Source organism: Piliocolobus tephrosceles, chromosome X, assembly GCF_002776525.5.
Source record: "Piliocolobus tephrosceles isolate RC106 chromosome X, ASM277652v3, whole genome shotgun sequence".
In the NCBI taxonomy this organism is placed as follows: Eukaryota; Metazoa; Chordata; class Mammalia; order Primates; family Cercopithecidae; genus Piliocolobus; species Piliocolobus tephrosceles.
The window spans coordinates 659,158-671,993 of NC_045455.1; the positions used below are offsets into that span (position 1 = coordinate 659,158).

A 12,836-nucleotide genomic window follows, 5' to 3' on the forward strand; every position below is an offset into this window, starting at 1 on the left:
AGAACTGAGAGCTATGGGGACTCCTTTGGGGAGGTGGATATAATTGGATAGTGGTGATGGTGGCAAAGCATTTTGAATACCAACTTTCAAATGATTAAAATGGCAAATTTTACGTGAATTTCATCTCAGTAAATAAATTTTTAAAAAGGACAAAAAAATCTGCCAACATATAAAAAAAAATTCCTACAAATGAGAAGAAAATCCTCACCCTACAGAAGAACGTCCTGGAGGCTTTAATAGGAACGCCACCAGGACAACACCCAGATGTCACTGAGCTTCTGAAAGGGCTTGAGGGGCTGGTCATTGGGAAGTGGACGCTGGAGCCCCGGTCAGAGCCCTGAGAAGCTCCACACCTGGAGCAAGTGCAGGGAGGCTGTGGGGCATGGCATGCTCAGGGCACGTGGCAAGACAGGCTGGCATTGGCATGGCGACTGTGGGGAAACCCACGTTGTGACTAAGGCTGAGCTCCTGTTTACTGTGATCCCTGCAACCCACCTCCACAGGTACCGTATGAGGCTCATCAGCAGTAAGCACCTTCCAAAAACACGAGAATGGACAGCGGCTCTATTCGTGTCAGCTCTAAATGGAAACGAATCCTAAGACTGAACAGTGGAAAGAATTCATTGTGGCATCTGCTGCAGATGCGCAGAAGGCCCAGCACCCCAAGCGACTGGCAGCAGGTGCAAGGTGAGTGCTGCCCAGTGAGCGAGAAAACCCGAGAGCTGGGGAGAGAGTCACTATAATGGAAGAAGCCACTGGGAGGGCAACACCGAAGTTGTCCAGATAAGACAATTTCACTGGGAGTTATTTTCAAAGAGAAAAATACTCTGGAATGGATAAAGCAATGTAAAAACTTAAATAAGTCACACTCTTGAAGTAGAGTTAAAATCACTACAACCAGAAGCAAATCATAATTTTCTCCCAAGTTTACAAAATAGTAGCAGGCAATTAAATTATAAATAAGAAACAATTTTTGTTAATTTACTTTTTTTAAATGGAAACTTTTTTGTTTGAGACAGAGTCTTGCTCTATCACCTCTGCCTCTGCCTCCCGGGTTCAAGTGATTCTCTTGCCTCAGCCTCCCAAGTATCTGGGACTGCAGGTGTGTGCCACCACGCCCAGGTAATTTTTGTATTCTTAGTACAGACGGGGTTTCACCATGTTTGGCCAAGCTGATCTCGAACTCCTGACCTCAGAAGATCTACCCACTTTGGCCCCCCAAAGTGCTGAGATTACAGGCGTGAGCTACTGCGCCCAGTGGAAACTTTTTTTTTTTTTCCCTGAGATGGAGTCTTGTTGCTCTGTTGCCCAGGCTGGAGTGCAGTGGTGCGATCTCAGTTCACTGCAACCTCTGCCTCCTGGGTTCAAGCAATTCTCCTGCCTCAGCCTCCTGAGTAGCTGGGATTACAGGCGCACGCCACCACGCCCAGCTAATTTTTGTATTTTTAGTAGAGACGGGGTTTCACCATGTTGGCCAGGCTGGTCTTAAAACTCCTGACCTTGTGATCTGCCTGCCTCAGCCTCCCAAAGTGCTGAGATTATAGGTGTGAGCCACTGTGCCCGGCCGGAAACTTTTTATTTTGAGATAATTATATACTAACCTGCAGTTTTAAGAAATAATACAAAGTCCTCATTACCCTTTAGTTTCCCCAACGGTAATATCTTGCCAAATTACAGCACAAGACCCCACTCAGGTGCTGATACGGATACAGTGAAGACAGCGAATGCCATCCCCAGCCCCTCCCCAGACCACCCTTCCTCAATTCCTGGGAACCACGAGCCCTTCCTCAATTTCGTAATATTCTCACCTCATAAATGTGACATAAAAAGAACCACACAGTATACAGCCTTTGGGGGCTGCCTGCCCACTCTGCACAGTTCTCAGGAGGTGTGTGCTGGTGGTTTTACTGCTGAGTGGCGTTCTGTGGTGTGGACATAGCTCAGTTTGTTGAACATTTATTTACCCACTGAGTACAGGCTGTGTACAGGCTACTACTGTGTGAACACGGCTTTGTTTCTGTGGGATAAACAGCAGGAAGTGCACCTGCTGGGCTGAACGGTGACAGTACCCAGACGCGCTGTCAGGACTACTGAGGCTCTCTATGGGGGTCCAGGAGCATTTCCTGCCACTCTCATGTAAAGACTGTCATCTCAGTAAGGAAAAGCCCACTTTCCAAAATGAACTTCATTTATTTAACCTTTCACATGGCATAAGTCATAGAGTTAATTAGCATGTGAGCAACACACAGTTAAAAACTGCTTTTCCAAACTTAATTTTGTATTTCAGGTGTAAAGCTATTTGAAAATTTAAGACCGAGTAGCATGGTTTGATATTAGTGTTTATGGCGCTTTTTATATCACAGTTTTTTTGTTTTGATACGGGGTCTTGCTCTGTCACCCAGGCTGGAGGGCAGTGGTGCAATCACAGCTCCCTGCAGCCTTGACCTCCTGGGCTCAAGCCATCCTCCTAGCTCAGTCTCTCCAGCAGCTGGTACTGTAAGTGAGTGCAACCATGCCCGGCTAATTTTTCTATTTTTTGTAGAGGAGGGGTTCTCACTATGTTGTCCTGGCTGTTCAACTTCTGAGCTCAAGCGATTCTCCTGCCTCGGCTTCCCCAAATGCTAGGATTACAGGTGTGAGTCACTACACCCGGCCCACAGATTTGTTTTAATGTAATACTCACAAACAGTATTTTAGCAAAGTGCTTAAGAGTATGAGTCAAGCCAGTTAAACGGGTTTAGCTCATTGTATTACGTATTGATGGGTAGTATAAGAAAGTGTGTATAAAATAAAAAATACTAGTAAATGTTTCAAATATTTTAACCATTATTAGAATGAAAAGGTAAAGAATGGATCACAAGATTTCAGTGAGAGAGATTAATATCAGATTACATAAATAACACATAGTTTGAGAATTACCGTTAACATTAAGAAGATAAAGGCAGATACTCCCAAGATCAGGATTTCTTTGTTCCCCTTGCTTTCCACGTGCAGCTTCCGATAATAGGGTCCAATGAGATACTTCTTTATAACAAGACATAAAAGAAAAACCGCCGCTAGCGAAAAAAGAATCTGACCAATCAAAACCAGGATTCGCAGAACTTCCATGACAATGCTAGGAAAGAAAAAAGAAGCGACATGTGATTTCACTTCCAAAATATAGCTCTCTAAAACTCAATGAAATAACCTTTCACTTTTTTCTTTAACATGCTACAAAATAAATTACCTGAATCACACACATCTTTATTTTCAAATACAAAAATACCCTATGAATCATACTCATCTCAGAGATTAAGTTATGTTGAGCCAAAGGTAGAAGCTGGATTGGTTTGCAGTCAATACTTTGGGGTGAATACGTATTCTAGGATGTGAGAATTCTCGACAGACGGCGTTCCTATCTCAGCTGATGCCTGATGGTAAATTCCTCGTCAGGCCTCAGCCGCACGTGAAAGTCTCTGTCAGGTAGTGGTTGCTCTCCGTGCCCCACCGCAGTCTCCTGATGGACGAACTCTAGCAACCATGATCAAGGCACTCCTGATACAGCCACTGAAGTCTGTGTCTGTAGAAAGTAATTCTTTGCTATGTTCTGTTTATAATATACTACCCGGATGTCAGAATAGATCACCATCTCAGCCAACGGACTTCCACTGAGGTCTTTACACATATACCTGTATTTAACCGTAGCCTTCCACCACTCAGGCCACAATTCTGGTGAAAGTTTCCTCGGTGGAAGAAACCTATAATTCTCAAGGGTGTCAACCTCTGCAGCCTGGCTTAAAGCAGAAATGCCGAAAACGCAAATCTCAAACTGCCACGATTCCTTGGGGGAATCAGAGCAGAGCTGGGCTTGAAGCAGAGGGATGGAACGAAGGGATCAACAGCAGCCACAGAAGCAAATGTGAGGCAGCGTCCTTCAGAGCCCGCTGCAGGGCCCATGTCTGCGACTCAGAAGGAGGCCCCTTTCTGCAGCCCTGGCAGGAACGGAGACAGACTCACAGCCAAGAAGGCCAGGCCTGCTGCACTCCTGACAGCTTCGCCACACTGCTGGACCCACATCTGGCCCTGGGCCCAGCACCGTGGTCCCTGTCTGGACCGCCACCCCTTCCCCTGCAGCTCCAGTGGCCTCCTCCTGACCCATCTGCTTTCACACAGAGGCCCAGACAGCTCATCAGGATCCTCCATCAGCTCCCGGATGCTGGGATGGAACCCAGGCTTCTCTGCCCTGCCATGCCCTTCCACCGCCCCAGGCCACCAAGCAGCCCACCCACACAAGCCACAGAGCCCGGTGCCTGGGAGGTCCCTACCCTAGACTCTTCTCTCCACAGGCTCAGCTGTGTTGCTCAAATTCCAGCCCCGTCTCCAAGGCAGAGCCTGTGCCAGTCTGGAGCTCACTGCTGCTCACCAGCTCACTGCCCCGTCTGAATCATTTGCAGGGCAGTTCCCTGCTGCGGACATCTTGTCTACTACTCATTTGTTCATCATTCATTCATTCTCCCTCCGAAACACAAGAGCAGCTCCCCACATGGGGAACGTCCTCTGCTGAGCTCACCCTTGCATCCTGGGCCCCTAGAGCACTGTGTGCCACCTGTTACGGCAGCCCGCTGAGAACTGTCTGACCCCCACTGCTACGTCCCAGATGAGAACAGGGGCAGAGACCAGGTGATCTGCTCCAGGCCACATGCCCAGAGCAGAGCTGGGGACGACCCCAGTATCTGGCCCCAGGGCCAAGCCCCTAACAGCTACACAAGCTCTCCACAGCCACCGTCCCCAGGGTTTGGATTTAGGTCGAATTTCCCGAAGACTCCCACAGTGTCCATGAAATGCACAGTGATGAGGACTCAGAAAGATGCCAATCAGAAGCCACAGTGCACTCAACTCTGACCTCTTTGAAAGACGATCACCGTCACAAGTTTCTCAGGATTCCGGCTCGCCGCCATGCCACCTGCAGGTCCACACGTGTGTGCTGCTCTTGATCTGCACGTATGGGGCGCACCGTGTCCATGACTGTTCTGGCTGCCTCGTCTCAGCGTGTTTGGACAAGCTTCCCATCAGCACGTCTGATCCGCTGACAGGTGAGGAAGGGCTCCCTCACGGGGTGCACCAGAATTTGCTCAGCCAGATGCAAGGGCTGTCCCGGTTCTCACACAGACTCCACGGCCATCCTGGTTCTTGTGCACTGCGGTGGCCAAGGGGCCTGTGGGTCTATTGATGGTGGCAGTGGGTGCTCACTAAGGGAGCCAGGCACCTCCCACTGTGAGAGGTGCTGTCTGGTGGGCTGCCAGGAGGTTGCTCCAATTCCCATCCCAACAATGACACCCAAGGCTCCCCGCTTCCCAACCTGGGCACCACCCAGCTTCTAATGGTGCCCAGTCTGATGGGTGGCCAGTGCCATCACCCTTCTTTGGTGTGAGGGTGGGTGTTTCCTACTTTACTCAAGTCGAATTACCTGTGAAATATTATGAGGGAAAGAGTTCTTTCCTCTAGGAATGATCGAGGTTAATTCTGAATAAAGCTTAATAAGAAAGCAGAGTTTATTACGTTGCAACTAATTTTCTTTCTTTGATATTTTAAATATAAATTTTCCCTGGTTATTAAAATTCAAAGGGAGGTTTTCCCAAATTACAGAAAAGTATATATAGTAGAAAAAACTTACTACAAATCTACTAGTCTACTAGTAGAAAATCATTAACATCTTGTTTTATATATATAATATATATATTTCTAGTCTATTCATGTTCTTCTATGTCTAATTAAAATAATATAAAATATATATATATATTTTTTTTGAGACGGAGTCTCGCTCTGTCACCCAGGCTCTGGAGTGCAGAGGCCCAATCTCAGCTCACTGCAAGCTCCACCTCCCGGGTTCACGCCATTCTCCTGCCTCAGCCTCCCGAGTAGCTGGGACTACAGGTGCCTGCCACCACGCAAGGCTAATTTTTTTGTGTTTTTAGTAGAGACAGAGTTTCACCATGTTAGCCAGGACGGTCTCAATCTCCTGACCTCATGATCCACCTGTCTCAGCCTCCCAAAGTGCTGGGATTACAGGCGTGAGACACTGCGCCCAGCCAATATCATATATATTTTTAACAGTTATTATATATAATTCACTTACCATACAACTTACCCATTTAAAAGTATTCAATTCAATGGTTTCCAGCATATTCACAAAGTTACACAACTATTACCACAGTCCACGTTAGAATACTTTCATCACCCCAAAAAGAAATGCTGTACCCATTAGCACTCGCTCCCGTCTCCCCCCACCTCCCCAGCCTCTGGCAACCAGTAATTCATTCTCTCTGTACTGAATGCCCTAGTTTGGACGTTAGTATGAATGGAAATCACAAGAGTGTGGCCTTTTTGTCCAGTTCTTTCACAAGCATCGTGTTTTCAAGGTTCACCTGTGCTACAGGATGAATCGATGTTTCTGGACGGCAAGCCACCCTGGTGCTGAGGCGAGAGACGGAGGGCACGAGCTGTTCCAGTGCAATAAAACATATAAAATAAGAATAGTTCTACTAGATATAGATCATAGATACAATTATATATGAATATCATTAATCATTAGTTTGTAGCAATTACTCTTTATTCCAATATTATAATAATCCTCATTCTACAATCATAACCTAGGAAAAACCAGGCCATACAGAGATAGGAGCTGAAGGGACACAGTGAGAAGTGACCAGAAGACAGGAGTGTGAGCCTTCTGTGATGCCCGGGCAGGGCCACCAGAGGGCTCCCTGGTCTAGCAGTAATGCCAGCGTCTGGGAAGACGCCCATTGCCAAGTGGACCGTGGTCTAGAGGTAGCCTCAGTGTCAAAAACACCCTCTACTCAGCAGACCGGGAAAGGGACTCTCCCTTTCCCTGGAGGAGCTCAGAGAAGACTCTGCTCCTCCACCTCTCGTGGGTGTCAGGCCCGCCCGCATTTCTCTGAGGCCTAACCGTCTCCCTGAGATGCTGTGCCTCAGCGGTCACGCTCCTGGTCCGCCTTCATGCTCCATCCTGAACACCTGGCTCTGCCTTCTAGATAGCAGTAGCAAAATTAGTGAAAGTACTAAAAACCTCTGATATGAAGAAATAATGGCGTAGGCTGTGTCCTCTCTCTCTGTCTCTCCGCCTCGGCGGCCAAACAGGGAAGGGCCCCTTGTCCAATGGACACGTGACTCACGTGACCTTGTCAATCCTTGGAGATGGCTCACACTCTTTACCCTGCCCCTTTTGCTTTGTATCCAATAAATAACAGCGCAGCCAGGCATTCGGGGCCACTACTGGTCTCCGTGTCTCGGTGATAGTGGTCCCCCGGGCCCAGCTGTCTTCTCTTTTATCTCTTTGTCTTGTGTCTTTATTTCTACAATCTCTCATCTCCACACACGGGGAGAAAACCCCACTGACCCTGTGGGGCTGGACCCTACAAATGTTCATTCTATATTATGGCTGAATAATATTCCTTTGCTTGGATATAGTATGTTTTGTATATCCACCTGTTATCTAATTGACATTTGAGTTCTTAATACTTTTTAACTATACGAATAATGCTGCTTGAATATTCATGTACAAGTTTTTCATTGTGGTGAAATTCTCATACCATAAAATGTACCAAGTTAACCATTTCTGAGTGTGTAACTCTGTGGTATCACGTGGATTCACACTGTTGTACCTCCATCACTACCGTGGACCAGTCTTTATGTGGATGTGTGTTTTTCTTTCTTGTGGATAAATACCGAGAAGTGAACAGCTGGGTCAGACGGGAGCTCTGTGTTAGCATCATGAGGACTGTGGTCTGTAATTCTGATGCTGTTTCTTTTCTTTTCTGTTTTTTTTTTTTTTTTTTTGAGATGGAGTCTTGCTCTATCTCCCAGCCTGGAGTGCAGTGGTGTGATCTCAGCTCACTACAACCTCTGCCTCCTGGGTTCAAGTGATTCTCCTGCCTCAGCCTCCTGAGTAGCAGGGAATACAGGCACGTGCCACCACGCCCGGCTAATTTTTTGTATTTTTAGTAGAGATGGGATTTCACTGTGTTAGTCAGGGTGATCTTGATCTCTTGACCTCATGATCCGCGCCCCCTTGGCCTCCCAAAGTGCTGGGATTACAGGCGTGAGCTACCGCGCCTGGCCTAATTCTGTTTCTTAAGTTTAACAGTATAACAGAGTACTTTTCCAAGTCATTAACTCTTTGTAAACATGAATTAGAACAATTTCAGTGGGATCAATACCTGTATTGCATTAATTTTTTGAATTGGAAAAATGAAAATAAAAAGCTTTAAAAGTTTTCTGATTTTTAGACCTGTGTGTAACTGGAAAGAAAGTGGCAGTGAGATCAACATGGTATTTGAGTTTTATAAGTGCCCAGCAGTCTCTGCCAGGGCTCTGCCTGTTTAGTATGGAGAGTCTGCCCTCCATTGAGAATAATTGTGCATGAAAAATGCTCAGACCTCTTAAACAGAAGTCAAGTCATCTCCCGCCAGCATGACAACTCTTCTTTCTGTTGTCCAAATTATCCTTCACTTATGTTGAAGATTGTAGCCAGAAGGAATAAGAACTGATTCCGATTTGGGGGTTGGAACTAAAAGTGCTATTTTTCCGATATTTAAAGACATCTGGATCAAAGGAAAATGGCAATCATAAGGACCCTCTTAGCGAGTGAACTTCAACCACTGCTTCCAGCAGCAGCTGCACTGAGTGCCCTGCCTGGTTTTCTCTTTCAATCTTCCCATGGTCCATCAGGCAGGCATTGTTCCCACATCCTCCCCAATTTACAGAAAGCTGCCAAGGCTTGCACGGCCAGAGCACAGCCAAGCTGGGGCTCTAGCCTGGGCTGAACCTCTGGAAAACACAGGTAAAAAGCTGTTCATTCCTTCTACTTTCCTGCCTGCCTGGCTGAGCTACTGACAGCAGGGAAGACTTAACGTAAGATCTGGCAAAAGGCAAATACTAAAAAATTTTTCCACCCCACCGTCTGCCATGACGAAGCCCTTCTCAGCCATTTGGGCAGGGGTGGGGCTCGGGGCCTGGCAGGAAGCAGAACCCCCTGGCCAGGCCTCACACCACCCTCCACAGGGGAGCCGCTGGTTTAAAGCCTCCTAATAAACACACGAACCATCCAGGATACAACGAAAAGTCGCTCATCATATTAAGAATCGGGAAAATCACAACTTGAAGGAGAAAAGACAAGCACCAGTCTTCACATCAAGACAAATGGACGCTGGAGTTATCTGATGAGGGTGCTAAAGCAGCCATGATTAAAATGCTTCAAAAAGCCACAAACACTCTCTGTAAACAAATAAAAAATAGAAAACCTTAGCAAAGAAATAAAGGCTACATAAAAGAAGCAAGTGGAAATTATACAACTAAAACAATACAGTCATAATAAAAATCTCTGGGGATGGGCTAAGTGGCAGAGTGGAGATGAGAGAGGGCAGAATCGGTGACGCCGAAGACAGACAGAATTCATCTGCCTGAACAGAGAGAAACGGACCAAGGATGGGCAAGGCCTCAGGGACCCACAGGCCCCTAACAAAAGAGCAGATTTCTAAGTTTCTGCAATTGCAGAAGGAGACAGCAAGTGGACTGAAAAAGGGTGTGAGGAAATAATGGCTGAAAACTTCTTGTTAGCCAAGAGACAAACCCACAGATACGAGAAGCCGAGTGAATCCAAACAGAACAAACCCAGAGAAGTCGGCTCTGGGATGCACAGTAGTACAATTTCTGAAAACTAAAGACAGAGAAAAAACCTTGAAAGCTGCCAGAGAGAAACCCCTCATTCCTTCGAGAGGAGCACAAGCCTAAATGGCAGCAGGTTTCACAGCTGGAACACAGAAGCCAGGAGCAGGGACACGCACTTCCCAGGCACGGGATGAGGGGAGACACCACCTGGAAATCCACATCCCGCGAGATGCCCTCGGAGTGACGCGGGGACAAAGGCCATTCCCAGACAAAGAAAAACTTAGAGAATGTGTGGCCAGCAGATTAACTATGAAAGAATGACCGAAGAAAGTTCTCCACACAGAGAGGAAATGATTACAGAAGATAGCTTGGAACATCGGAAGGAAAACAACATCAAAAATAGGTGTGAGAAGAATAGATTATCCTTTTCCTCCTGAGTTTTCAAAATCGTATTTGATGCCTGCAGCAAAAATTACACCACCATCTGATGTGGTATTCAATAAAAGTAGAGAAAAGACAACAATTATACAGTCATGTGTCACTTCACAACGGGGATACATTCTGAGAAGCATCATGAGGCAATTTCATGGTTGTGCAAACATCCTAGAGTGCACTTACACAAACCCAGATCCACCCAGGCCACCTGGCACAGCCTCCTGCTCCTGGGCCACACACTGTAACACAATGAGAAGTATTTGCATATCTAAACACAGAAAATATACACTAAAAGTATAGCCTAAAAGATAAAAATGGTACACCCATATAGGTCGCTTGCAGGACCAGAAGTTGCTCTGAGTCAGGGAGTGAGGGTGAGTGAACGTGAAAGCCTCGACCCTGTGCACCACTGCAGATGCCACAGACACTGTCCACTCCGGATACACTAATCTGAGACAGTGTCTCACTCTGCTGTCCAGGCTGGTGCGCAGCGGTATGACCACAGCTCACTGCAGACTTCATCTCCCAGGCTCAAGCAATCCTACAGCCTTAGCCTCCAGAGCAGCTGGAACTACCGGTGTGCGCCACCACACCTGGCTATTTTTTTTTTTTTTTTTTTGGTAGAAACGAGGTCTTTCTATGTTGCCCAGGCTGGTCTTGAACTCCTAAGCTCAAGCAATCCTCCTGCCTTGGCCTCCCAAAGGCTAGGATCACAGGTGTGAGCCACCACACCTGGCCAACGACATTGAGTTTATTAAAAATATTTTTCTTTTTTCAGCATTAACCTTAACTTACTGTAACTTTTTAACTTTATAAATTTTAAGGCTTTTAAAAACTTTTTGACCCTTGTAATGACACAACATGGAAACACTGTACGATTATACAAAAAATACTTTTTCTTTTTATCTTACTCTATAAGTTTTTTTCTATTGTAATTTTTTTTAACTTTTTAAACATTTTTGTTAAAAACTAAGACGCAAACACACATGAGCCTAAACCCACCCAGGGTCAGGACCATCAGTGTCGCTGTCGTCCACGTCCACATCTTTCCCACTGCAAGGTCTTCAGGGGAATAACAGGCACAGAGCTGTTGTCTCCAATGATGACAATGGCTTGTTCTAGAATAGTTCCTGAAGAACCTGCCTGAGGCTGTTTGACAGTTAACTTTTTTCTTTATAAGTAGAAGGAGTGCACTCTAAGTTAATGATAAAAAGTAGAGTATAGAAAATACATAAACCAGTAACAGTGATTTATTATCGTTATCAAGTATTCCATTGCATACCTAATTGGGTGTATGAGACTTTTATACGATTGGCAGTGCAGCAGGTTTGTTCATGCCAGCATCACCACAAGCATGGGGGCATTACACTGCTCTGCGACATCACCATGGCCGCAATGGCACTAGGCAGCAGGAATCGTTCAGGTCCATAGAATCCCACCGGACCACTGCTGTACAGGTGGCCCGTCACTGACCAAAACTTCATTATGTAGTGCATGACTATTTAATATGTGGGCGGGGGAGGGAGCTAAGTGGAAATAAGGCTTCTACATTTCACATGAAGTGGTAAAATGTGGATTCCAGCAAATGGCGATAAGTTACATGTGTCCACTGTAATACCCAGAGCAACCAAGAAAACCACACAGAGCAACACACTCGAAACATTATAAATGAGTCTAAATGGAATCCCCGAAAACATGCAGGCAACCCACAGAGATGTAAATGAACAAGAGTAACAAGAGACAAAAAACAAATAAAATGCAGACTTCAGTTGCAACATATCAATATTTACCTGATCTATAAATGGTCTAAACATACCCATTAAAATACAGAGACTGGCTGAGTGGACTAAAAAAATCATCTAACAATATGTTCTCTACAAGAAACTCCCTTCAGTACAAGGGCATAAGTAGGTTGAAGGGAAAAGTATGAAAATGACACACCACTGCAGACATTGACCAAAAAAAAAAAAATTAATATTACATTAATATCAGATAAAGTGAATTACAAGGCAAGGAAAATTACTAGCAACAAAAGAAATATGGCCAGGCACAATGGCTCACACCTGTAATCCCAGCACTTTGGGAGGCCGAGGCAGGAAGATCACTTGAGGCCAGGAGTTCGAGACTAGCCTGGCCAACATGGCGAAACCTTGTCTCTACTAAAAAATACAAAAATTAGTCAGGTGTGGTGGCACATGCCTGTAATCCCAGCTACTCAGGAGGCTGAGGCATGAGAATCACTAGAACCCAGGAGGCGCAGAGCCAGGGTCACACCACTGCATTCCAGCCTGGGCAACAGAGTGAGACTATGTCTCGAAAAACAACAAAAAAAGAAATATTACATAATGATAACAAGATCAATTCACCAGGAAGACAAAATGATCCTAAATGTGTATGTACCAAACAAAAGAGCCCCAAAATACATAGAGCAAAAGCTGACAGAACTCAAAGGAGAAACAGACAAATACCCAACGATAACGGGGGACTTCAACACCATCTCCCTCGACAGCTGATACAGCTACAGCAAGAACACGGAATAGTGCAATTAACTGACATATATTTACAAAACTCCACTCAACAGTAACAGAATATGCTTTTTTTTCCTCCCAGGTGACTTTGGAGCATTTACCACAGACAGTTGTCACTGGCCGTAAAACAAACCTCAACAAATGTAAAAGAACTGAAATCACACAAAATGTTCTCAGGCCACAGTGGAATCAAACTACAAATCAGTA

General features: G+C 45.6%; 1 protein-coding gene across 5 annotated transcripts in view; it reads right to left on the reverse strand.

Annotated features, from left to right (window-relative positions):
• The window catches only part of TMCO3 (transmembrane and coiled-coil domains 3), a 54,856-nt gene that overhangs the window by 9,832 nt on the left and 32,188 nt on the right, over positions 1 to 12,836 (reverse strand). For all 5 annotated transcript variants that reach the window (XM_023217698.2, XM_023217700.2, XM_023217699.2 and 2 more), the window contains one exon: positions 2,920 to 3,115. In XM_023217698.2, the coding sequence (XP_023073466.1) occupies positions 2,920 to 3,115 (196 nt within the window). The remainder of the gene's footprint in view (positions 1 to 2,919; positions 3,116 to 12,836) is intronic.